Consider the following 26,885-nt stretch of genomic DNA (forward strand, 5'->3'; position numbering starts at 1 on the left):
AAAAGTAACAAAAATACTGATTAAAGGGATAGTTCACCCACATATAAAAATTCATTTATTCACCCTCATATCGTTCCAAACCCATATCACTTTCACTCTAATGCAGATCACAATGGGAGATTTTGGGAGTATCGCAGTCCATCTTGTCAAAACAAAGGCAGTTGAAAGCTTAAAAAAGGAACCAAAAGTATCATAAAAGAAGACCATGTGACGTTTTTTAGCAGTATATAAGAATCTGTGTTTTCTTTGGTATCACTCAGGTTTACTAAGAAACCCAGAAGACCAACAACCTACATGACGGCACATACCAGACAGACATACATACATGCTGCCAGGCTCACACAGACCCACAATAATCATCATGCCTCCTTTATACCAACAAAACAGAGAGAATAGACAAAGAAGAGAGAGCAGAGGGACCAAGGGAACACAAGAAATTAAATCTCTAAGAACTGTCAGACTCACTCGGCCCCCCATAGACGCGGCTGTGTAAAACAAGTTTTTTTTCCTCCCTTTTCTCCCCAATTTGGAATGCCCAATTCTCAAATGCACTCTAAGTCTTCATGTTGGTGTAGTGACTGGCCTCAATCCGGATGGCGGAGGACGAATCTCTTTTGCCTCCAGGTCTGCATCTCATCATGTGGCTTGTTGAGAGCGTTACCGCGGAGACATAGTGTGTGTGAAGGTTCACACTATTCTCCACAGCATCACACACAACTTACAATGTGACCCACCAACAGCGAGTACCACATTATGGTAACCATGAGGAGGTTAACCCAACATGACTCTACCCTCCCTATCAACTGGGCCAATTGGATGCTTAGGAACACTGACTGGAGTCACTCAGATTTGAACTTGTGACTCCAGGTGTGGTAGTCAGCGTCTTACTTGCTGAGCTACCCAGGCCCCCCATGTGTAATACAAAATGAAAATAAACAATTTAGAAAAAAGTAAAAAAAGGCACTTGTTGACATGTCTTTGTCATAAAAAAAGAGCCCTTCTCTAATCCAAGAGTGTAAAATAAGTTTGGGAATGAGTGTTTGAACTCTAAATGGAAAGACAAATCTTACATTGAAAATGTGAATTTAATAAATCCATATTTTACATATTATAAAAATCTTGTCAATTTGAAGCTATATATTTTAATTGCAGTGAGACATTTAATACATAAACTATCAAAACACAAATAACAGACAAAACACGAGGCTATGATTTTAAAGTGCAAAATTGCTTGGCTGTTGAGAAAACCTGTAACTTAATTTTTTCATATAACACTGTCAGTATCAAAACATTTTGTAAGGAATGAAAAGCTGTTTTTGTATTGATGTCCCTGAAAAATCACTTAGCCTGAGATACAAGAGATATTGGATATTATAATTATTTACAATTTTAAGGTGTATTAGCTTGTTTGTGTTTGGTATTGCTTTGCTAGATTCCCTTATTGGTCAAGTAATTAAATCTCATCTGAATCATCCCAGTCACTGACAGTCACTAAACTGCTCTTGAGCGTGCTGCCGGTGCCTGCATCTGTGAGACCTGAAAAGGTAAAACCAAGATATGTAATCAGAATCACAGCCAATACATAAGCTAAAAAATATATTTTTCACTATTCTGAAATCTGAGGGTATAAATAAAGCTAAAGTGTAAAGAATTTCATTTAGATAGTATTAAAAACATAAACCATAGAAGAAAAAAGGCTCTGTTCACTGATTTGTATGACCATGGGTTTTAGGCATAGTGTCATGCATTAGACAATATTATGGTGGGTTTCCAGATTAAATGGATCTAATGAGAAAAGCACAGAAGCTTGTTTGTCTGCAAGCAATCTAAGTGTACACACTAAATAGTTCAATGAGCTATCATCCATTTCTATAGCCACTTGTCCTATGTAGGGTCACGGGTATTACTGGAGCCTATCCCAGCTCTCTTGGGTCGAAGGCAGGCAAACACCCTGGACAGGTGTCCAGTCCATCACAGGGCTAAGACACACAGACATACACATTCACACCTATGGGCAATTTGGAATTTCCAATTCACTAGTCCTGCATGTTTTTGGACTGTGGGGAAAGTGGAGCACCCAGAGGAAACCCACATAAACACGGGGAGAACATGCAAACTCCACACAAAATGGCCCTGTTTCTTTGTTTTCTAAACAAAGAATTATGTACCTGGTTTCTGCCCTTTGCCTGTCGATGAGCCCCACACACTAGTGCTGGTGTCTAGACTCTTGTCCAGGCTCTTCTTGATTGGAGCGGGGCTTCGGCTGGGTTTGGGTACAGCGGGCACATCCTCCAGAGAAGAGATATCCCAGTCATCATCCTCATCTTCATCTGTGTACTGCAAGACAGATGTTTGCCCAAAGTGAGTGAGTGGGTCTTTAGTAAAGTGAAACAATCATATTTTAACAATTTTAGCTCAAAAACTAAAGTTGCTAATCTGAGACTGAGTGATGACATCATCCCTGCTCAGTGACTAAATGTGTTATGTTAATGATTAATAATAATTTAAGTAATTAATTTTGATAGTTGAGTTCAGTCATCATCTAGTAATCAAGCTAAAGTGTACAATGTCACATCTATTCTGTTCTCAGATGGCGTGTCAATATTTAACATTTAAAGTCTAAAATAATGTCTGAAATTCAATCCACATACTAAAGTTTAATTGTAGAACGAGACTGAGCTATTTCGATCTGATCTAGTCCTTAAACAATTATTTTGTTGGTGTTACATAATGTAGTGTTAAAGGAATGTTCCGGGTTCAATACAAGTTGAGCTCAATCGACAGCATTTGTGGCATATTGTTGATTACCACAAACATTTATTAAGACTCATTCCTCATTATCTTTAAAAAGAAAACAAATGGAGGTTACAGTGAGGCACTTAAAATGGAAGAGAGTGGGGCCAATGTTAGGAGGATTTAAAAGGCAGAAATGAGAAGCTTTAATTTCATAAAAGTACTTACACTAATTCTTCTGTTAAAACTCAAGTATTATTTGAGCTGTAACGTTGTTTAAATTGTATTTTTACAGTCGTTTTAGGGTTTGTTGACATTACATCATCATGGTAACAAAGTTGTACAATTGGCTATAACTTTACACAGAAGAGGTTAGTAAGTGATTTTCTCACACTAAAATCATGTTTACACACATGTCCTTTATATCCTGTGGTTATACATTGAAAAAGTGAATATTTTAACATAACAAATTGGCCTCATTCATTTCCATTATAAGTGCCTCACTGGAACCTCGTTTTAGCTATTTTTGAAAGAAAAGGAGGAATGAGTCGAAATTAATTTGTGGTAATCAACATTATGACACAAATGCTGTCAATTGAGCTTAACTTGTATTGAACCCAGAACATTCCTTTAAATGATATTTTTGTCTTGAATAAAACCAAACTAACTTTTTTGCATGTGTATATTTTCCTATAATCATTATATATTAAAAGTAATACATTAATAAAGCAATACATTATTGGTATTTAAACAAATTAAATTCATACTCAAAGTAGACAAAGGATTAAGCCATTTAAATAAAATGGACTAAGAGGAAAATAGATATAATGAAATATATTTAAGTCAATAATTTGAATGACAATCAACCATGAAATGTCGAGGAAAATACCAAAACTCACATTTTTTAAGTATTGTTATTTACATTTACATTTATGCATTTGGCAGACGCTTTTATCCAAAGTGACTTACAGTGCACTTATTACAGGGACAATCCCCCCGGAGCAACCTGCCTTGCTCAAGGACACAATGGTGGTGGCAGTGTGGATCAAGCCAGCAACCTTCTGATTAACAGTTATGTTCTTTAGCCCACTACACCACCACCACTCCATTTAAATGCATATTCTTTCATTTGAATGACAATCAACTATTTAAAAAAGTAGAGGAAAACACCAAAATGTATTATATTAATTGTGTGTAATTATGTAAAATTAATTTGAAATGTCAAAGAAAATACAAATTCCAGTGTTATTAAAACGTTAATATGAATGACAGTAAACTATGAAAGTTGAGGAAAATACCAATACTCACATTTATTAATTATATTATCTAAAGGTATTTAAATTGGATTATTTTTATGACAATCAACAATAAAACATCAAGGAAAACACCAATACCCACATTTCTTAAGTACATTTATTTAAATGCATTTAAAACGTTACTTTAAATGGCAATCAACTATTAAGGTCGAGAAAAAAATACCAATCCTTGCATTAAGTAAATGCATTTAAATGTATCGTCGTTAATTTGATTGACAATCTATAAAACTAAGAAAAGACCTGAAAACTGAAATCTGAGAGAAAACTGAGCCTTTCTTCCTTCTCCTCCTCAACTTAGGAGTCATCGGAGGTCTGGGAACCCCATCGTCAGAGGGAGCAACGGTGGAACTGTCACTCCTTGGGAGCTGTCCGTAATCGGGTGTGACCCAATGAACCTGATGGGACAGGTAACTAACAAACCCCTCGAACGACAAGACCCCCAGACTTCCCAAATCCCAAGCACCCAGAGGACTTTCAAGGCAGGTGTTAAAAAGGTCCTAGAGAAGCAGTGTCGTTGTAGTTCAGCCCGTCTGCTGTTCTGAGGAACTTGCCGGCAAATACCCTCATGTTCGCCTCCCCCTGATGGAGGGAACGAAACCGGGTGAGCTGGGTTGAACACTCTCTAATGGATCCCCGGAAGATGCTCTTCACTTCTGTCCAAAATGGCCAGTTCATTTTGTGAGGTTTGGGTTGAGGAAATGGCAGGACTCAAATGCAGAGTAGCAATTAGCTCTTTATTTATAAATATATATATATATATATATATATATATATATATATATATAAACAAATGTATCCAGACACAAGACATTAAACAGACATGGATCACATATGGCACTTTTCCACTGCACGTTACAGTTTGACTCGCCTCAGCTCTACTCGCTTTACGTTTCTGAGCTTGTATTTCCACTGCAGTTTAGTGTCATCTCAACGTGGGTGGGATTATAGTCTGATCGTCATAGTTGCCGCCTTGACTGCTGTGACATAATTTTAAACACAACACAAACTGACCAAAACAATAACACAACTGCTAGCTGTTTGCTACTAGCTCATTGTGCTGCATAATGCAGTTGTTGCATGGTGATTTTACACAAGTGTAACAGATAAATTGGCCTGGTTGTTTTAGAAGCAAGCTTCCAGTAGCTGGTCAACTAAATAAAGTGAAGCTTTCAAGCGGAGTATAGAGTTAACATAACAAAACATACCATCCTCCATCGTGGATCAAAGCCAGTCCAGGGCACTCTCCCTCCCATTGCTTGCCGGTTTAGATAGCGTCCATTTGGTCGAACCACTTCCAAATTTCCTTGATGGTTCTGTATTCACTTTGAATTTTTTTTTTTACTTTTCCCTACACTGTTGGTAGGTCCGGTGGTAGCCTTGGCAGCCAACAGCTGAGACACTTCCTGAGAGACTTTTTAGTTTCGCTCATCGCTAACGAGTGGACCGTCTGCACCTCGTTTATTGACCACAGCGTGGTTTTGCGCATAGCCATTTCTCTTTTCACAATTCAAAAGTCGAATGTACAAATTATACTGTTATCGCTGTTGCTAACTTTAAAAGTAGCGGGTTGATGTCACGTGTCAGAAATCCAGTGACGCTGGTAGTGACGATTCTCCCTGAACAATAAGTGATCTGCAGGGTTTTGACGTCACATTTAGTATTGGCTCGCCTCGCTTGGTACTATCAACAGTGGAAAACCCCAAAAAAGCAAGCAGAGTCGAGTTGAGTCGAGTTGTACTGTGCAGTGGAAAAGCCATAATACATGTCAGAGCTCTGCCACAAAGGGGAAAAAAACTAAGGGCAGAACCTTGACAGTAAGGGAACATCTTGAGCAACGATTCTCCCTGGATTTTACAGTGCATTCTGGGAACTTTTTTGTAAGCAAATGTTTCAGTGCACTGGAATGATTTGCAAATGGGACACACCTAGAAATGGCCAACTCACTTGACTACTGAAATAGGGAGCTGATTGAGACACACCCTGAATGATGACATCACTGCTGAATAACAGTTTACTGACATCACCTTTCAGACCTGAGACTGAGCCTGTGTAATCAGTGAGATTAGCTGTCTTAAGGGAATTACAGTCTGCTCATCCAAACTGCTGTACCGTTAAAAGATCATGTTGTTTTCAAATGGTACATCACATAAAATTTTCATCTAAAAATGCCCTTTAAAAAAATGCATAAAAAGAAACACTTTTTACCTTTGCTTCTTTCTTTACATCTTGCTTTAGATTCTTAACAACTGCTGGCTGTCCCAGAAATGTATTAACACTCCCTGCTGGCTTGTTTGGGCCTCGCACCGCCAGCTGTCTTTCCAGGCTTTTGCCAAGAGCTTTAACATTACCTACAAAAAAACAAAACAAAAAAACAATAGTTGATTTGCTATTTACAGAAATTTGGCATGCTGTCATGATGTACATTTTGGTGAAGCAAAAAAAAATGTATACTGTCATAATTTTTTTTATTCTGTTTTGTGCTGCTAGTGGCACAGAAATTACACACTTCAATTTTAAAGTCCAAAAGCAGGTTTCTCAGATCAGAGACTTACTGTGCGTGATCTTTTTCACGTTTCCATTCTGGTCTCTGTGTTTGTGCAGCTGTGAGATGTTGAGCTCCTCCATCTCACTGCCATCGCTCCACTCACTATCACTCTCGCTCAGAGCAGTCACGTTTGTTTGGTCCGTGCTTATCACAGGAGCTGCAGAGCGCACAGCAGGAGTGAGAGGGGCCGAGCGCTGATTTGGTGTATGGGCTTTGACTGGGGTGCTGTTGACCACGGCAGGTTTCTTCTGCATTTCAGGGGCCTCTTCCTCAGACTCCTCCTCAGATGATTCTTCATCAGAGCTGAATGGAGGGGTTCTTGGGGGGGAAAGCACATCATTAATGGAATCATTTAAATACAAGCTAGGCTCAATAAACAAATAAACATAATTTGTGACATAATATTGATTACCTCTAAAACAAAGGAAAGAAAAGGAAAAATCTAGGCTACAGTGTGGCACTTACAATGGAAGACATAAGCAATGTGTGTTAACATGATTTTACTGTGATAAAATCGTTTACATTTTCAGTGTACATTTATATCCAATTTTACAATTTGTTAAATGACAATGTAATGCCAAACCCAAATACCTAAAATGACTATAAAACTAACGATTTAAACAACTTTAAAGCTTTAATACTACACAAGTTTTAAACGAAGACTTAATGTAAGTACTTTTATAAAATTATAAGCTTCACATTTCTTCCTTTAAACCCTTCAAAAATGGGCCCCATTCACTTAATGTAAACAGTAACCTTGGTTTTTGCTTTTTTTCCAATTAAAATTTTTTATTTGCATCTCTAGATAGAGACTTTACTTTTTTTTTTAATCCTAGCCCACACTCCCTTTTCTAGTACCAGGTTTAAATCTTTCTCCCATTATCTCTTGATTAAAATTAAAGCTCGATCCCCAGACACTGAATTAGCAGGGAGTAATACACTGATGCCTCGTGACCTTTTCCAAAAGCAGTTATCACCACTCCCAGACTCCCACTCCCTGCCACTTTAGGGGGGTGTATGCTACTCCCAAAAATAGTACAGTGCATGTGGCACAGCTGTAAATACCTAAAGAACTGAGATCTGGGAATTCCAAAATGTTGAACCAAATTTTCAAAGTATCTCAACACTTCATTCTCATATAGGTCACCGAGCATATTAACCTCCCTCACAATCCAGTCTTAACAGCAGAAAGGGGACTAATTGCCAGATAACGGGGTGCAACTTAACTTCTCCGATTAGCTTGATAGAAAGGCTCTGCAATGGCAAAATAGGGGCAGGAACATCCTGTTCAATACAAAACCAGGAAGGGGCTCTCTCAGACTGAAGAGACTAATGAGCCAAATGTCTGAGACCGAATGCATAATAATAAAACAAAATCATGGGAAGGCCTACCCCACCTTTGTCAATCGGTCTATGTAACTTTCTGAAATATAATCTGAGATGCTTACCATTCCAAATGAAGGACTTCTTTATGCTATCAAATTGCTTGAAATAAGAGAGGGGGACATCTACAGGGATAGACTGTAGTAGGTAGTTGAATTTGGAATACAATTAGTTTTGATAACATTAACCGTCCCAATCATATTTAAATGTAATGAAGCCCACCTGCCCACATCGCTCGAAAACCTTTTTATTAAGGGGTCAAAATTAATAAACTAAATCACACAAATTTGCTGGGAATAAAATGCCCAAATACTTTATGCCTAGTTTGGGACACTGGAAGACGCCAGGCTGAAAAGTTGTTGCTGGACAGTACGTTGTCAGAGACAAAGCTTTGAATTTAGACCAATTGACTCTGTATCCTGAGAATTTACAAAAGGAATTAATAATTCTGTAGAGGCAAGGCATAGATCTAGTGGGGTCAGAGATGAATAATAAAATAGCATCTGCGTAGAGCAAAGGTTTATTCGCCATACCTCCCAACATCACCCCTGGAAAATCATCTTCCTTAATTATTGTGGTTGCTAAGGATTCCAGGGCAAGACAGAACAGTAATGGGGAAAGAGGGCAACCCTGCCAGGTGTCCCTTTTCAGAGTAAAATAATGAATAATGAAATTAATCCATTTGTTTGTACCACCGCTACTGGATGTAATTTATAAAGTTACTTAATCCAATATATTTCCAAAATCTTAAAAAGATAATCTTATTCTATCATGTCAAATGCCTTTTCAGCATCAAGTGAGATGGCAGCGACCGGAGTCTGATCATTCACCACTTACCACATGATATTGATGAAACACCTAATGTTATCAGAAGAGCTATGGCCCCGAATAAACCCCACCTGATCTATATGTATAAGCGATGTCATAACTTTACTTAATCTGTTAGCCAGAATTTATCTAGCTGGATCAGGGAAATTGATCGGTAACTTTTACACTCACTTGGATCTTGGTCTTTTTTAAGAATCAGACTGATGTCATGGTTGGAGGAAGCTTTCCATTCTTTAATGATTCCATATAAACTTCTAACAAATGTGGAGCCAATTCTGTTGCACAAGATCTAAAAAATTCAGCGGCAATGACTTCTGGCCCCGGAGCCTTTCCTGTAGGCAAGACCTTAATTATCTTGCCAAGCTCCTCCAAGGTTATCTAAGAATCAAGATAATTTTTTGTGCAGTCATCAGTTTAGGGAGTTCTAATGGTTCCATAAAGTTGGTAATATCTTTATCAGTAGACGAAGACGTGGAACAATAGAGATCAAGATATAATTCTTTAAAGGGATTATTATCAATTGTCGAGATAAATATTTTACTACCAGCAGATTTCACTGAGGGAATGGTAGAAAAAGACTCTCTCTGCTTTATATATCTAGCCAAAAGCTTCCCTGCTTTGTCCCCCAACACAAAAGTATGACTGCCTTGCCCTGAATAGCCAAAATTTCCATGACAAAATAGTATTATATCTGTATTTAGAGACAATACACTCATATTACCATCTGACATTTTGACATATTAGAAAAATAGATTGTGTCAAAAATAAAATTATAAAGACCACATTCCAACATTAGTGCAACAATCAAACCCCAAACTTCCCCCCGAACCAAACAAACAAACAAACAGAAAAAAAGAATAACGTGAGCATTAACCCCATGCACCACAGCACTATCCCTCTAAACTCAAACAGTCCATCTACGCCTACGAGAGCCCCCCCCCGGCAACTGTGCTGTCGGATTGCTCAAGTCCGGTGTTATTTTGTGAGACAGAATTACACAACAGAAAATCACAAAACAAACTTCAACCAATAGGAGGCATAAGCACAAAGAACATGCAGATTCATCCACAACACTGTCCCAAAGGAGTGCTACTACACACAAAAAACTACAGCCGCTAGGCAGAACCAGCACAAAAAGAAACAAAAAAGGCACTCAGTTTCCTCGGGTGGTGAATCTTCAGTGAGTCAGGCATACTTGGCAGCAACGTGAGTACCACAAAATAAATTAATCAGTCCATTGACTTTATAAAGGACATCGCTTGCTGGGGACATATGTAAATATTTTGCGGCCATCATTAGCATCTATTCTCAATTTTGCCAGTAACATCAGTGCAAAAACGACCTTCTGTTGATGTTTCTTGCATTCCTTGAATTGATCACATTTCTCTCGTCGAACTCGCAAATTCTGGTAACAACAAAATGCTGTGATTCTTCCAAGAAAGCCTTCCTTTACTCCTTGCCTCGTGTAACACGAGATCTTTATTGGATGATCTCAGAAATTTGGCCAGAATGGTTCGGGGCTTGTCTCCCTCAGCGGATCGCTGAGTCGGAACCCTGTGAGCTCGCTCGATTTCCAGCTTATGGCCTGTTATGTCTTCCCGAGCAGACTCGTCCAGGAGCGTTACGGTTCTCCTAATCTTCCAGCTTCTCCCAAATGCGCTCCAAATCCACCTTGGCCGCTAGCGAATTAGCAGCTAATTCTCTCTCAGATGACTCCGATAATCGTTCCGTTTCTCGACATCCCCCACTCTTGTAACCACCTGAGTGAAATTTGTCTCCGTGGCAGTGATCGATTGACGTATTACAGCAAGATCCTCCAAGTCAGCAAAGAACTTTGTCACCATTGCCGATGCGTTCAACAATTCTCTGCAAATTTTCTTCACTTCACTGGCCAAATTGTCTCCCGGGCTTGTGGCCTGCTGCTCAGGGGCGTCCGCTTGAGAACGTAAGTGTCTTTTAATGTCTCCAGAGTCTGACGATTTTGAAGTCTTTGACATATTATGTTATGTTGAACAATTAAGACTCAGGGTGTATCGAATCTCACCGGTTTATATCATTAAAGGTGTAAAAACTAGCAAAGTGCACAGAGCTCACTGTTCAAATGTCCAAACCTCGCATGGCACCACGCGACTCCCTGATTTTTGCTTTTCTTTTTTAAAGAGAAGGAGGGATGAGTTGAAATAATTTTTTTATGGTAATCAACATTATGCCAAAATTCTGTTAATTAAGCTTAACTTGTATATACATGTTGTCTTTAAGTAATTTATTGGAATTAAAATCAAAACTTTCTAATACATTCAAGCACCCACATTCCTGTTTGTCCATACTTGCAATGTTGTAGAGGTGTGGAGGTCTTAGGCAGGGTGCTTGTTCTGCTGCGTGAAGCTGGTTGTGGAGTGTGCTGATGTTTGGGAGCAGGGCCTGACACCACACGAGTCACTGTAGAAGGAAAACTGCTGGATCTGGGTCTGGACTGAACAACTGCAAGACAATGAGAAATAAGAGAAACTTTAGAAAACTTTATACTCTAATTAGCACATAAAATAAATAAATAATAATAGTAAGAGCATCACAGAAATATTGGGTGAAAGAGTGCACTTTAATTCCATGGAACAAGTGCATCCACATGCATTCTGAAGATATATATCTAGATGCACCACAACAAATACAACAGAATGCAAGTGTCTAATGACTAATATAATGAAGTTTTTTTAACTTGACACTGTGTTTAAAGACACGGTACTCTATTGTGAGACACTGCAAAAAGAGTGGGATGCAGCACAACGGTCAAAGTCATCCACCTTGAACGTTTAAATAGAAAAAAATATTAAAAAGCAGCGCAGATGGACGCAAAAACGCGCCCAGTGTGAACAGACCCTTCAGCAGCATAATAATGTGCTTACTGTTTAAAACAGCTTTCACGTCTGAAGCATCTATGATACCTCAAATGTTTCTTAGTTTTGCAACGGAGCTGTAGTCACTTTCAAGTAGTGTGCTGACAGTTATTAGTATGTCATATTTGGTTTGGAATGGTTATATTTAATCCCTTCTTCTCAGCCTTGAAACTGTAGAGCTAAATCCTGACCTTGATCTTGTTGTTTGGCTTTAGCTGGTTGCTCTGTGTTCCACTCCTTCACTTTCTGTTCCAGTTTACGGTTGATGTCTTTCTGTGCCCTCCGATATGCTGGATCCTCTTCATGTCTCTTCTGACGGTCAGTGATAATCTGAGACATGGCGTTCTTAAACACCCCATTAGAGAGACCACTGACTCCCTGAACATCACAGAGAAATGGAGGTTAAAGTGTCATGCATCCATTGCTGTGCAACTGTAGAATGAGCATATATTTAAAGGTGTTGTAAGTGATTTTAGCCGTTCTGGAACTTCTATGAGACTGAGCTGTTGAATTAGACACACCCCCTCTTTCCAAAACACCGCCCTCCAAAGATAGCGTTGAGGCTGTTACCGAACAGTAGAGCATCAGTACGTCTCCTTAGGTTGTCAAATACAACAGTATTAAAATAGTGCCCTCAGCTGACAACTGTTAGGAATCTGAATATGGCATTAAACTTGAATGATCTGCTTCAACTATGAGAACGCGTACAATTATTCGTAAGTCTTCTGATTAGCTGATCAAATCATTTTTGTTTGCCGTTTACCCAGTCTAGGAAAGTCACAGAGACTGGTGAGATATCTCAGGACACTTATTTCAGTAATGTATTTCAGGGAGAAGGAAAATTTTCTGCATACTATTACAGAAAAAAATCACTTTCAGCACCTTTATCATATAGAGCCTGTGGTTTGACACACACTACCTTGATGCCCAAGCTCAGTAGTCTATCATCAAGGCTCTGCTGAGCTGCCAGACGCATGTCTCTCCTCAAACCCGGGTTCTTCAACAGCTCCTCCACCCCTTGTTGCCATGAATGGCCCTCCGGGTTACTTTCAGAGAAGCTAGAAGAATCTAAAAACATAAGATGAATGACAATCAGACACACCATGGCAACTAGCACTTGTGGAATAAACTTTTGGTCAATCTACAATTGCAGTGGCGGATGATGTCACTTTTTTCAGATGGAAAAAGCCAAACTTCAAGGTATCTAACGGATTTGGAATGCGGACGTAAACATCTATAGCGGTGAATGGGAGACCACAGCAGACAGAAATGCCTTGTTAATGAGAGAGGTCAACAGAGAATGGCCAGACTGGTTCGAACTGACAAAGTCTACGGTAACGCAGATAACCGCTCTGTACAATTGTGGAGAGAAGAATATCATCTCAGAATGCTATTCTGAGATGTGGGTTGGTGCTGTTTTGGAAGCATGAGGGGGAACTACATAATTTTAGGCAGGTGGTTTTAATATTGGGCTGATGGGTGTATAAGAAGTTTAAGAGTGTAGGAAGATCGACTCGATCACATTATTCACAGTGGGACTGGGTGATCTCTGCTGTGCTCTTTGGGCCCACTATTTATCTACAGCATTTCACTGATTGGTGGATATTTTGTGCAGGATTATCAAGTGAGTTTATTCACTTCAAATTCCGCTAGTAAGCCTAAGTTTTAATTTTTTTTTTAAAGTTGATTGACATCAATGAAAAACCTCAAAACTTAGAGTAGGTCAGTTCCTCTATGGGAGAAATTACTGGTAATTGGATTTTTACTTATGGATGACTGACAAAGTTGCCGTTCTACTGCAAAAATGCAGCAGAAAAGAGAAGTTAACTGCGAAAAGGTCTAGCATCATTTGTTTGCAGGTGCCTTTGATATTTTGTTACCTAATAAAATTACATTCAGACATTTAAGTGTGGCTTAAGTTTCAATGTACTTTTTATGATCACTTACAAAAATGTAGAATTCATGGCAAATTTTCTGCAAACTTGCCACAAATTCGCCACTGATTATTTTCACATGAAAATGGGCTTTGCAGCAAATTATCCATTGTTCCCAAAGGTTTGCTACAGGTTCAACACTACCGGTGAAGAGCTGCAAACTTCTGGCAAACATTTGTGACAAATCAGAAGCTCATTTGCATGTGAGAATAATGAGTGTGACAAATATGTTGCTAGTTTGCCAGAAGCCTAGATTCAGATGGAAATTACATTGCAATTATAGAATGACCCATTTTCATGTTTTTCAAAAACCCAAAAGCAGCAGAGAAGGAAAATCATTCAAAACATTTTTTTCTTTTAGCACCATATTTAGATTTTCTTCCTCTTACCCTGAGCTCTCAAATGATTACATGCATGCGCAAACTTTGGCGTTTATTCAGCATACAAAGGCTGCAGTGCAACTCATGCCTTTAGCTTGCTGGCTCATGGACACATGCTCACAGACTAAACACAGCAACAGACCTGAGTGTCAAATCCATGCAGATAGGTTGCAAGCATGCCACAGACCACTAAATCCATCACTTTTACTGCTTTACCTTTATCGTCCTCAGACAGCTCTACTATAGGATCCAGTTTATGGACTAAGTTGTACTGCTCTAACAAACAACGCAAAAAGGTAAAAGAAGAGAGGATGGGGTTACGGATGAACTGGACTGTAAAGAGTGGTAACCTGAAAATGTTACCTTAAGTAGCTATTTCTACTTGATCTACCCTTTTAAATGAGTTGCGTTGGGATTTTGAACTAATGCGATTTTACAGTGAGTTGGGTTACCAAGCGCAACACAACAATGCGATGCATGCAACAATGCATGTTAATGGTGGTGGCAAGTTAGGACAAAATCTTGAGGAAGAGAAGTTATTTATTGTTTGACACTCAATCAGGTCACACCTAGTAAGGAGATGTTGTAAGACAATTGATGAGAATTAACTCAGCCGCTGTTATTTATCATGTTATGCAGGAACTTTGATAATAACAACTCTTGGTAGCTAGCTACAGTAAATAGAAATCGTAATGGTAAAATGGTAAAGGTGATGGACTTCACAGGATCTAGGTAATGTGGAAATGACTTACCACTGACCACTACTTTAGCTTTAATCTCAGGAGCCGGGACAGCAGCCACTAAAATGAAAATAAATTAATAAAAATACATTTAGAAATATCGTGTATGTATATTAATAAATTATGAAAACTATCAATTATCTTTCTAATATAATAATACTTATACTAGATTTCAGTTAGGATACTGCCTGAAAGACAGATGGCTATGTAGGCACTAGGTTTTAGAAAAGAGCTTATGTCTACATACCTTCCCGTTGAACAGTTATTGTTGGTGGCTTTGATGAGAGCTGTTTCATCTGTGAGACAAACAGACCTGTATGTTATTTGTTATAACAGCAGTTCTGGTCAGTAACACATTAAGCCCCAATTTAAATCTGAAAACATCTTTGCTTTTAAATTGTTCATTTGAAAGATAACCTGTGTAATGACAGTATAATCAATTTGATGATAATTGTTCAAATTTCCTGATTGTACTCTCCTTCAGCTCAAACACCAGATTACGCTGTGAACGGCTGCACTAATACAGGATTTCCTGAATAATGGAGCCTCTTCCTGTGCAGGGCTACAGTACTGACCTTTTTACTTTGGGAGGCAACAATTTGCTGCTGCTCCTGCAGTCTGTGACTCAGCTCCTGCACCTGTCTCCGTGATTCCTCCCTCCCTTCTGACACAGCAGAGCGCACTTTGGCGAGTTCCTCCTGAAGCTAAAGGACAAGACAGAGATAAAAACTTATAAAAAAAACTGACATATGAGCTAAGCCCTATAATTAAAAAGCAATAAGATGCTTATAACACCTACCACACTTTTTTCACTGTCATGGTCCTCCTTCATTTTTTGCATTTTCCCCGCCCACTTCACTTCCTGTACAATAACAAAAACCCTCATTACTGCATCAGCTTTAAAACTGCCTCAATTTCAACTGTATTCATAAAAAGCCATGATGAATCAATTCATGATTCAACATTTATACTTCATTTAAATACCAAGTGAATGACATTAAGGTCTTTCTTTATCAAAGCTTCTCTATCATTTACATATAAATTATACATTTCTGTCTCTAAAGTTGCGCATGGTTTAGATACTGTCAATTACTTAATATTAAAATGGAGTAGATGTTTTGCACGAATACTTATGAATACTAAAGAGCTCACCTTGGGTGTATTTCCCAATACTTCTTTTTCAGTACTTGCCAATACTGATACCTGTTTTTTGTTTTATTTTTTCTGAATTCTGTATTAAAAGGTTATTTCAATTTTATAATCAAAATGGTGTCTAAATAAATAAATTCATTAAAATTTGAATGTTTAAAAAATGTAAACATTAAAAAAAATAGAACAATTAATTTTCAAAATAATATTGTATTATTTGTATCAAATTAAGTGCTTTTATACAGAACCTCAGCACAATCCAAAATACAACATTGGAGCTATTTTTGTCAAATAAAGTGCTGCATAACAGCGCATCACAGATGTGTGGTATTGCTTAAATATAATACAACTTCTATTTATTTATCATTATTATTAGTAGTATTAGTATTATTGTGAATATTACATAACTATACAGTGGTGATATGTTTCTATCATATAAAAAGTATGTTGTGATCTACGGTGTCGAAGGCAACACTAAGATCTAAAAGCACTAGAAGAGAAATGCTGCCGCGATCAGATGATAAGAGTAAGTCATTTGTAACTTTGATAAGTACAGTCTCTGTACTATGACGGGGCCTAAATCCTGACTAACATTCTTCACATTTACCATTTCTCTGTAAAAATTAACATTGTTAGGAGGATACTACCTTTTCTAGTATTTTTGACATAAGTGGGTGATTTGAGATCGGTCTATAATTAGGCAAATCTCCAGGATCAAGCTGTGGTTCTTGATAAGGGGTTTGATAACTCCCAGCTTAAAGTTTCTTTGGACATGCCTTACGTATAACAAGGAGTTAATAATATATAGAAGAGATTCTGAGATTACAGGAAACACCTCTTTTAGGAGCTTAGCAGGTACTGGGTTTAGCAAACATGTCATTGCTTTTGATGTTTTAACAAGTTGTTAGCTCTTCCTGACCTATGATTGCAAAGGACTGAAGCTGCTCCTAGGGAATAATATGAGTCACTGTCTTCTGAAGTGCTGTGGCTGACAGTTGCATAATTCCAATTTTGTTTCTGATGATTTCAATTTTATCAGTAAGAAATGTATAAAGTCATTACTATTGTGCTGCTATGGAATATATGGTTCAATCGAAGATCTGTTCCTTGTCAATTTAGCCACAGTAATGGCTAAAGCAAATGTACTTTTTGCCATTTAAATTGAGCTTTTATTTTGGCAAAAGCTTTTATTTTGGAGTGAAGCCCTTTCTGTTTCTGTGTGTTTTTGACAGTAGCTTCACTTCTGCAAAAGCAGGTCACTACATGACCAATGGGATTATTAAACCGCAAAAGGCTGCAATAAAATAAAATAAAAATGTAGTCTGTATGTGCCCCATGCTACAAAGTGAATTAACACTCTGCTTGCTGTGATCTGCTAAAAACACACATTCAAATGCTCACATTTGAAGCACGCAGAACATGCAAACTATATATTTATCAAATTAAATCGTAGTCTTTGCAGTTTAGTAATCACACTATGACATTAAAAGATAAAACTTTTTGCGCTGAATGTTTACGTATTGGTATTTGTATATCAGATATTATTGGTTTTTGGTATCAAAGCTTTTTTTAGAGCACAAGCACATGAGTGTGGTATCGGATCCGATTACGAAACCAGAATCAGTACATCCCTAGTCTTTATCCATCTGAGTGTTGCATTTCTTACTTGTTTGTGGAGTTTTTGTTGAAGTTTAACTACTTCCTGCCAATGTTCACTGCTAGCTGGTGCACTGGGTTGTATCTGTACTGGCTGTGCGATTTCCAGCATATTTTTCTGCTTCAATTTCATCAGCTCCTTAAGCAAAAAAGTACCATACAAAAGCAATTTCAATATCATCTCACATCTCAGTTTTTCCATAATGAAATTATGTAAGATATTTAAAGGAATCCTTTTGTCATACTAAACCAAACTTCTTTCATCCATGGAACATGTTTGAATGTATGCAAGCACAAATTAGATTTCAGAGCAAAGGCCGAGGGGACACTTTTCAGCAAATAACGACTGCATTTCTAGAAATATAGTGCAGGAGACGTACCTTGTCAATGGATAGTTTCAATATATGTATATTTTGTTATTTTTAGTAATTATTGTGTAAAATAAGTGTTTATTTAAATTCAGCAACTTTGTGTACATCTTATATCCAACCATTAAGTTTTATTAAATATATCAGCTGTTGGCCAGCTTGATCTTTGGATATCTGTATTGGCATTTGTCACTAGAAAACCCTTATCAGTCATTCACTAATCCTGTGGACTATATTAAAGGTATCTTTATGGTGCTTTTTTTGTCATTTATGGAACTTGACAACTACCATCCCAATGCACATTAAGCACGTGAACATTCTTAAAAATAAAATCATACAGGTTTTGAAAGTGAGTTAACGCTGACAGAACTTTCATGTTTGGGTGAACTATCCCTTTAAACAAATTAGCTTTGTCTGAAATAAAAACATACATTTTCTAGATTTCTATTCCTTTGGTGGATGGAATCCATGTCCTGCTGACACGCTTGTTTCACTTCATCTATTTTGTTGTTCATCCGTATTTTCTCATCTTCTTTCCAGATTTCTAACTGTCTTTTAAACTCATCCTGCCTTTGAATGAGCTCTTTCTCCTAGAAGAAAGATAGTTTAAAACAATGGTTTAGATAAATAAATATAATAAACACTTTGTTGGTTTTGGCCTGAGTATATTCAACATGTGTTTGGTGAGAACGTGTTGAGATATGTCAAACCTGTTTGGCAGAGTAGTCTTTCTGCTGCATCTCCATTTGGGATGTGACCAGTGTCAGCTGCTCCTGCAGTTTGTTGATCTCATCTTGCAATTTCATTGTTTGAATTTTTTTCTGATTATCTGTTATGAGCTCTGGAAAGTTTGAAATGCTCAAATCAAGCAAAACATTTTTCACAGTTTGCTGTGAAATGATTCAGCACGTAGAGTTTACTTACTGATGTCAAACTCTGTTGGATGTCTGCGTTGCATGTGACTTTGAAGGAAAGAGCCGTTCATGAAGGCTTTCTCACAATGTTGGCACTGAAAAGAAACAAAATCAGGGGCTTTATTAATTTATGTTTCATCTGTCATTGTTTACTCATCCTCATGTAATTTCAAACCTATATGATTTTCTTTCTTCTTGTATTAGATGCTGTTTTACCCATACATAAAAAGTGAATGGAGACTGACGTGTCAGTCTCCAATAATGACAAAAAAATAAGAGCAATCATTCTGCTGATGCGAGTGCCTTATTTTCACCCACTTTTCAACATGACAATGATGAACTTAAAATTCTCACCCTTGTTGAAAACCTGTATGACTGTCTATGTTCCTCACACAAAGTTATTGGATGGCTTCAGAAGACTTCGAATATGGGCCTATAGACTATTTTAATGGTGCTTATTTTTAAGGTAAGAGTGAACACAAGGCCTGCTCAGGTGACAAACAGGTCCCGGCAGCGCTCAACACAGCTTTCACTCACAAATGATACCAAGAGACACTGTGGGCATGTTGCCATGGAAACACCTGGTGGTGCAGGGATGATGTTACATCTTTTTCTCTGCTCTACCTCTCGCTGCACGCTCCAGTTCATGGAAACGCAGACAGAGGAGAGAAAATCCACAGCACTGCACATCACACACCACATTTAGCAGCAAAAATGCCCGTCTGGTTTGCTCATTCAAATTTAACCGCACTGCAAATTATACCCATACAAACCCGCATTCTGTGTTTTTTCTGTGACAAGTGCAACAAGATACAGACTGCCTGCTTAAGGCACTCACAGTGTGACATAATTGCATTGCTGCACAAACATAACTTCCCAAATCAACTGTGAAATGCAATTATGTGTTAAAAGGATCCAAGCAAACAGGGATTCATTGGTGTCAATCTGCAACCTCAGCAGGTGTTGAAAGAAGTACTGCAGAACGGGGTGAACTTCATGAAAGCTGTCAAGAAATGTTTGGATCATATTTCACCACAAAATCAAAAGGAAAAAATATAAGTTTTGGATAATGAAATGAAGACTACTTATTAAACCATTAAAAAGATTGTTGGCATTGTGACATTATTTTCATGACCATTAAGCACATTTGAACCTCTCTCTCCCAACTCTCAGTAGCCTACTGTTATGCAAAATTTAAATACATTTATTAAATAAAATAAGTTTACATAAATACATTACATTTTCAATTTAAAATTAAATATTATTTAAAGTGTAAATATTCATCTTGGTTGTATTTGTCTTATTTTAATGCTGTGATTTTTCTAAAGTGAAATTAGAGACTGACAAAATAATTTGTCATTCTGTCTAAATTCAGTTCCAACAGCCTTGTCAATAGACTGCGCACATTATCTGTTTTCAAATGTTTTTATTTTGTGTAAATATTGTGTTCATTTAAATGCAGCAATTTTGTCTAAATTTATTTGATTTATTGTATCACACTAAAATATATAGATTAACCACCCTGCTTTAGATATTGGTATCAACATAGGCCATTACAAATCCCATATCGACCATTAATTAGGCTGTGTTCAGACTGCAGGCAAATCTGATTTTTTTCTCAAATCAGATCTTTCAGGCAGACTGTCCGCACTATTAATTACAAGTGATCAAATCAGATTTGCACGTTCAGACATAACCAACCTATCTGCATGGGTTGCTTTGGTAACGACGTAGGCGTTACATGACGATCCTTTCAAAAAAGAATGTGCAAGAAGGAAAAATGGAGGTGCATCATCTCGCTCTCCAAATAAGTGTCCTGTCCAGTCGTGGTTCAGAACTCCCCTGTCACACAAGAAAAACTCAGTGACGGAGGAGACTGGTAAATATTGTGATGTTCCGTGCTGCAGTCACAGTTTTTGACGTCATCATTGTGTGTCGTGTTAAGAGTGACGCAAAATACCATTTTAAATCCAAATTGAGCAGCCAGAGCGTCTGAAAAAATCAGATTTCAATCGCCTTTGAAACCACCTCCCAATGTGGTTGTTGCTGACCATACTATCAAACACTCAACTGGTTACAATCTGGATATGCAAAAAAAATCAGATTTTTAGTGGCAGTCTGAACAAGGCCTTATAGTAATGAGAATGAGATGTAGAATCCTTTATTTTCGTCAGACATTATACACAGTTTTTTGCATATATACAGTGAAATGTATTAGTTTTCACATATCCCAGCTAAGCTCGGGTCAGAGTGCTGACGATTTTGCATTACAGTAATACAAATTTGGGGGAGTTTAATGTCACAACGCAAAAAATTACAATGGTACAAAAATATCCTTGATATTCTATATGCAACATAATGTCTTATTTTTCTTTTGATTTTGGGGTGAAATATGACGTGAACATTTCTTCATTAGATTCACCCAACTACATTTAGGTAATCTTTTAGTATTTCAGATGCTTTACAGCTCTCTATCAGATTACAACACTCCATTCTCCTGAATGATATAGAAAACCATGTGCAGCACTTTCAATTAGATGCTGCTGTTAGGTACCTGTCCTTCTCCTAGCAACAATGAAACACCAAGTGTTGCCTTGGCAACAGCTGGCCACAATCAAGTGCAACGGCAACATGACTGCAAATAAGCAAACAGCTTTATCATCATTACAGTGGGAGAAAGACTTGAACATTCTCCAGAGAGAGAATTTTCACAAATGAATGCAACATGCAGTTTAATTTCAATGAAACAGGATGAGGGGGATGGGCACTTTGATTTGTGTCCTCCACTTATAGCTCTTTTAAAGTTGAGTAGAAGTCATTGTCACCAGCTGACACCATCTGCTCCATTCGCAGAATCCTGAATGCCATGTCCGAAAAACAAAGTGCCTGCTGATTAGCTAATCCTGGCCCAGCCTGCAAGCCTGATTATGGACTTAAAAGTGTTAGACAACATTTAGTTTGGGCTGCATCCTAATTCGCCTACTCTTCAAGGTGCGAAAAGCACTGTAAACCCTTGTTGTCATTGCTCAAAAGAATCAAGTTGTCTTAATTAAACGTTACTTGAAATATCAAGTTTTTGGCTCATAACTCAAATAGCTAAGTTCCTTTAAATTGAGGCTAAGAGAAATACCCACAATGCCTTGCTCTTGGATTATTTAATTATGCTTCCCTGGTCAAATGAAAAATTTGGGGGCATTTAAATAGTTGTTATTAAGAATTCATAGAGGTTTTAGCTCTCTTGTAGTATTGTTAATGTTGTTTTGCTGCAAATAGCTGTTTTGTGTGATGTCACTATTAGGGTGATCTGTGGCCCCCTTTGATCAAGTTGGACCCTGTTTATCTCAGTTCTCCTTGTGCATGTGCAACTGAAGTACATGCGTCTGTGCATTTCTGTGGAGAAATATGTTTATTTAATGATTGACCTAAAAAGTTAGAACCATTATTTAGGCTGTTATTGTATGACCTAAATTTGAGTCAATTCTATAAAATATATTACACTAAAAAATTATTAAGTTATTATGTAAATAGATGAAAGTCTACTTGCATCTAGTTACCTTAACTTAAATAGTTAAGTTCTTTCTATATGATCACCAAACTAAGTGAACTTCATTGCACAACTTTGGAGATGTAAATACTTCAATTGAGGGAACGAGTTTACTAAATCAATTGAGTAGTCCACTCATTAAGGTTTTCAGTGTATTATGCTGAAAATGCTCAATTACATCCTTCAAAAGATCAAACAATCAAAATCGGAGTTTAGAAGCTTTTAGTCCATGTTTGTTAGCTTTGAAGCCATCTATGTGCTAGTTTACACCTAACAGTTGACAACATTAACTTTAAGCAGATTTCAATTTAGTCTTTCTCTTCCAAGAAAACAAACCAAAAATATTGATGACTCATGCTCCACTACACATATTTTTGTCCAATTAAATATTCTCATGAATCGGAATGTCCCTCCCTCAGCAAGTAGCAAATCATGGTTGTCACAAAACATAAAAAAAAATAGAAATGCAGCCCACCCCAATTTCCTGTTTCATTAGAGAAAGAAAGAAAACTGCACTCGTCAAGCCATTTTATGTGGTATTTAAGTCAGCATACATTAAGCTAAATTACTAGTATTGGGACCCACTACAACAGCATAAAATGAAAACTGTCACAATAAAGTAGTGTAGCACAAGGGGTCGTGTGCAACATTAGTCCAAAATATACACGGATGCATACTACAAAAATCCACAAAGAAAATATATGCCACCCAGGCACTATTTCAACATACTATGATTTGACATGTTCTGGTCAACTTGCATAATATAGAGTGCAACAGTCTGGTTCCGGAAGTAAAACTCCCATAAATTTTTTCCATAGGCAAATAGATTTTTAACAATAACCTATAAACCTTTAAAGACAGACCTACCATAAGCTCTGAGGATGTTATTCAACAGTATATGCATCTTAGTCCATCAGTCTGCGTTATTTCAACTTTATAGTGAAGATTCGTGTTTAATAGAGGAAACTCTGGTGAATAACTATACTACCCATGATCCTGAAGAGAAACGTTTCACCAATCAGAGAATCGCAGCAAACAAACTGCAGCGACACCCACTCCCATAATGCACTATGAATGACGCAATCAAGTCTGTCTTACTACACACTCAACTACATATACTGCACACTCACTAAGCACTTTATTATTAACACTATGGCCCTAATAAAGTGCCCAGCATGGTCTTCTGCTGTTGTAACCCATCCGCCTCAAGGTTCGCTGTGTTGTGCACTCTGAGATGATATTCTACTCATTACAATTGTACAGAGATCACATTTTTTTCTCTATTTTGATGGTTGATTGTAACATTAACTGAAGCTCCTGACCCGTATCTGAATGATTTTATGCACTGCACTTTTGCCACACGATTGGCTGATTAGATAATCGCATGAATAAGTAGGTGTACAGGTATTCCTAATAAAGTGCTTATTGAGTGTACTTCTGAAACCAAGGTGGCTGCAAAAGTGGTCAGGCACTGTTTGCACTATATAAAAAAGAATAAGCTAGTATGCAAATTGTTATTTAACTATATTACAACAAAACAGTTATCTTGTGTAGCGCAAGGAGTTGTGTGCAACATTAGCTCAAATGCATGCACACAGATGCAATAAAATCAACCAGAAATAGTCTTCAATCCAGGAACTGTTGGTGTAATATTTTTAACGTACTATGATTTGGGATGCACCAATCCTCTTGCATACTAGTATGCGAATTGCGATTCAGCCTTATTGTTGGTCCTTCACACCATCAAAAGGTGACAAACACACTACCCTTCCATATACTGGAATAAATTAACTGTGAGACTGGCGGAACAGAGCCTTGCCCTGGGGGAGGTGAAAGCGACAATGAAAATGCTAATACACACATTCACACTCCAGCATTGAGCTGCACAGACCTTGTGGTAATTGGCACTGATCCCTGCACTAAACATGGCTTGCTGAGAGGCAATGATCTTCTTCCTCTGCTTTAGTTCCTCCTTTAAGGCTTTGGCATCCTGTGTTTTTGTCTGCAGCTGGACGCAGATCTGCTCCCTCTCTCGCGCCTCCACCAGCAGCCTCTCCTCGGCCGCCTGCAGGCTAACGCTGAGGCAGTCCTGGGAATGGAGCAGGTATTCCACTGTGAGCTGGGCCAACCGGAAGAGCTTAATCAGGGCCGGATCCACGGGACTCTGACAGCGGTGGCAGCGCTCGCCCTCCACGTTGCAGAATGTCACTGCAGTGATGTGTTCCTGTAAAGCATGGAAGTCCAATTCGCAAGCGACCCTGTCCACGTCCACAGCATTGATCCGACGCCAGTCAACATTTTCACGGCGGACTCGGAATTTGAAGGGTGGGGGGATGCTGATGGAGGTTGCGACTCCAGAGGAGGTGAGAGGTCCGGACATGGCAGATGTGGTCACTGGTCTGTTCTGGCTCCCGGATGAGGGCTGACTCTGAGGAGAGTTCAAGAGGGACGGGAGCCCTGCTGAGGAATGAGTTCCCGGGGGATCTGACGGGTATGGGTAGTAGATGTTGTCGTAAAACGGCTGCAGAGAAAACAGAGAGCTAGTTGAATTCTACAGGGAATCCCAGTGACATGACATTTAAAGGGATAGTTCACCCAAAAATATATATCTCTACAATTATTTACTCATCCTCATGTTGTTCCAAACCCAAAAGGGGACTTTCGTTAAGTTAACCACAATTCACTTTCATTATAGTAAAAAAGATGCAATGAAAATGAATAGTGACTGGGGCTAACATTCTGCTAAACATAAAATTATATGAGTTTCTAACAACATACGGGTGAGTAAACGATAAAAACATTTTCATTTTTCAGTGAAATATCCCTTTAACCAACAAACCAGTTCAATTCTGAAGGTCACACACAAGAACATCCAGATTTTTCGTCATTGATTCCACCACTGCAGCTAAAGGTTACCAGCTAACAACAGCAACATGTTCACATGACTATAATCATTCAGAAAACAGGTAATAAACAACAACAACAACTTGATTTAATCGACGACATATAGTAAATTCCACCTTAATTTGCTGATTCGTGGTGTTGGTTGTCTCCTTACCATCTTGCTGTTTTTGTCAAGTCTTGATGAATGATCAGAGCGGCGCGCGGCACAGCAGTATCAGCGCGTCCTGTACATTTCTATGGAAACAAGAGCGCGTGTCCCAGTTTGCACAGCACACTACAACAGAAAGGAGGAAAGTGCACGTGAATGTTAAAGGCCTTTTTAATGCAAAGCACACACCTATTAAATGTAATCTGACATTTATTAGCAAAGAGATTAAATTAAAATATTTTTCATTTGTGATTATTTTCTCCTAAACGGTTTGGCAACGAAATAAACAGACTGCATTAACAGCATTTTGTACAAAATATAGTTTGTATAATTACACTTCAAAAAGATTGGAACACGAAGGCTGCAAAATTACATTTTGTTTTGATGCTATATTTTATTGAAAGACAGTTAAGCCTATAAATCTAATTAGATGTTCGGCTATACTGGATTTTTTAAATCCGAATTACACTTAAAAACAAAGATTTTGTATTGAAATCAGCGAACAACAAAGGCTGTACAACAAACACTGATATTTCGTTTTCACATTGCAGTAATGAAAATTCGATTTATAAATGTTTTATTTTATTTAATTATTCATTTCTGCATTTCTATCATGATGATTTGGTGGTTTAAAAGTACTTCATTGTAATAAAATTGTCACAAACGCATCTATACTTAATGACCCTATAAATATGGTAAATGTTCTTTTAGCAAAAATGTACTTTTGTTTTGTTTTTATTTTGGGGTTGAATGTAACCAATACATTTTTAATGAGATTCACCCATAAACATCGAGAAATTTCCTGCTTCATGTGCTGCACTCGGAGTCTCTCTTGAGCATTTTTCAACAGCCTGCTTCTCAGATTACTGCCCCTTCAAAACATCTCAAGTTAGGGCAAGCTCCTTTTAAGAACAAAAGGAGAACGCATGCAAGCCCATGTTAAAGAGAAGAGCGTTAAAAGGGAAGAAATGTACTACATTTAAATCCCATGCAACTACGTGATCCATAAATATCTTATAAAGTTCGTTACCAGCCATTTTTAAGCAAACCAAAAAAGTTTCGGCGACTCACACATCGGCCGCTAAAATAACGGGAAGGATTAATGCAATGTCTCTTACCTCACGGCTAACTTTTGGCAAAGAATCCATTCAGAACCGCTACATCCGAAATTTGGATTGGCCTCAGCGATGTTAATCGAACTAACACTATAAACGTAACGTTTTCTAAATACACGGGACAGCAAACGGAACAAAATGATTCCCCCAAATGTGTGAGATCCAGACCGATGTGACGTCACGGCACATTCCTGGCGCGCGCCTCATCCCATCTCTGCGGCTCGAGGAGGGGGAAGTGCACAGGGAACATAAACAGGTCTTCAGCGGTATAACCTTTATTGACAAAAATAAGAACATAGTGCTGTGTTTTCTAAATGTTCTTCCTTTCCATTTT

At 38.0% G+C, this 26,885-nt stretch overlaps 1 protein-coding gene across 2 annotated transcripts; it reads right to left on the reverse strand.

The window, feature by feature from the left end:
• On the reverse strand, window positions 1-26,714 carry LOC127646254 (cilium assembly protein DZIP1-like). Of its 2 annotated transcripts, XM_052129751.1 has the most exons (19): window positions 26,555-26,714; window positions 25,443-25,562; window positions 24,276-24,905; window positions 18,851-18,935; window positions 18,637-18,767; window positions 18,358-18,516; window positions 17,569-17,697; window positions 15,553-15,615; window positions 15,329-15,457; window positions 15,001-15,049; window positions 14,766-14,813; window positions 14,230-14,289; window positions 12,619-12,767; window positions 11,891-12,077; window positions 11,133-11,286; window positions 6,602-6,912; window positions 6,255-6,397; window positions 2,169-2,337; window positions 1-1,536 (listed from the first exon to the last, which is right to left on the reverse strand). In XM_052129751.1, the coding sequence occupies exons 2-19, from the start codon at window positions 25,443-25,445 to the stop codon at window positions 1,454-1,456; spliced, it is 2,682 nt and encodes an 893-aa protein (XP_051985711.1). In that variant the 5' UTR covers window positions 25,446-25,562; window positions 26,555-26,714; the 3' UTR covers window positions 1-1,453. The 2 variants fall into 2 exon arrangements, with proteins under 2 accessions (XP_051985711.1, XP_051985712.1); XM_052129752.1 differs by lacking the exon at window positions 14,230-14,289.
• Window positions 26,715-26,885: the final 171 nt, after the last annotated feature.

This window comes from Xyrauchen texanus, chromosome 7 (assembly GCF_025860055.1).
Source record: "Xyrauchen texanus isolate HMW12.3.18 chromosome 7, RBS_HiC_50CHRs, whole genome shotgun sequence".
Classification (NCBI taxonomy): domain Eukaryota; kingdom Metazoa; phylum Chordata; class Actinopteri; order Cypriniformes; family Catostomidae; genus Xyrauchen; species Xyrauchen texanus.

What these genes read in the sequence shown, in the direction of transcription:
- LOC127646254 (XM_052129751.1), bottom strand. An exon ending in AAGACTACTCTGCCAAACAG is followed by an intron (nt 18,517 to 18,636) that starts GTTTGACATATC and finishes TCTTTCTTCTAG; the next exon opens with GAGAAAGAGCTCATTCAAAG. An exon ending in GGAATAGAAATCTAGAAAAT is followed by an intron (nt 17,698 to 18,357) that starts GTATGTTTTTAT and finishes TTTTTGCTTAAG; the next exon opens with GAGCTGATGAAATTGAAGCA.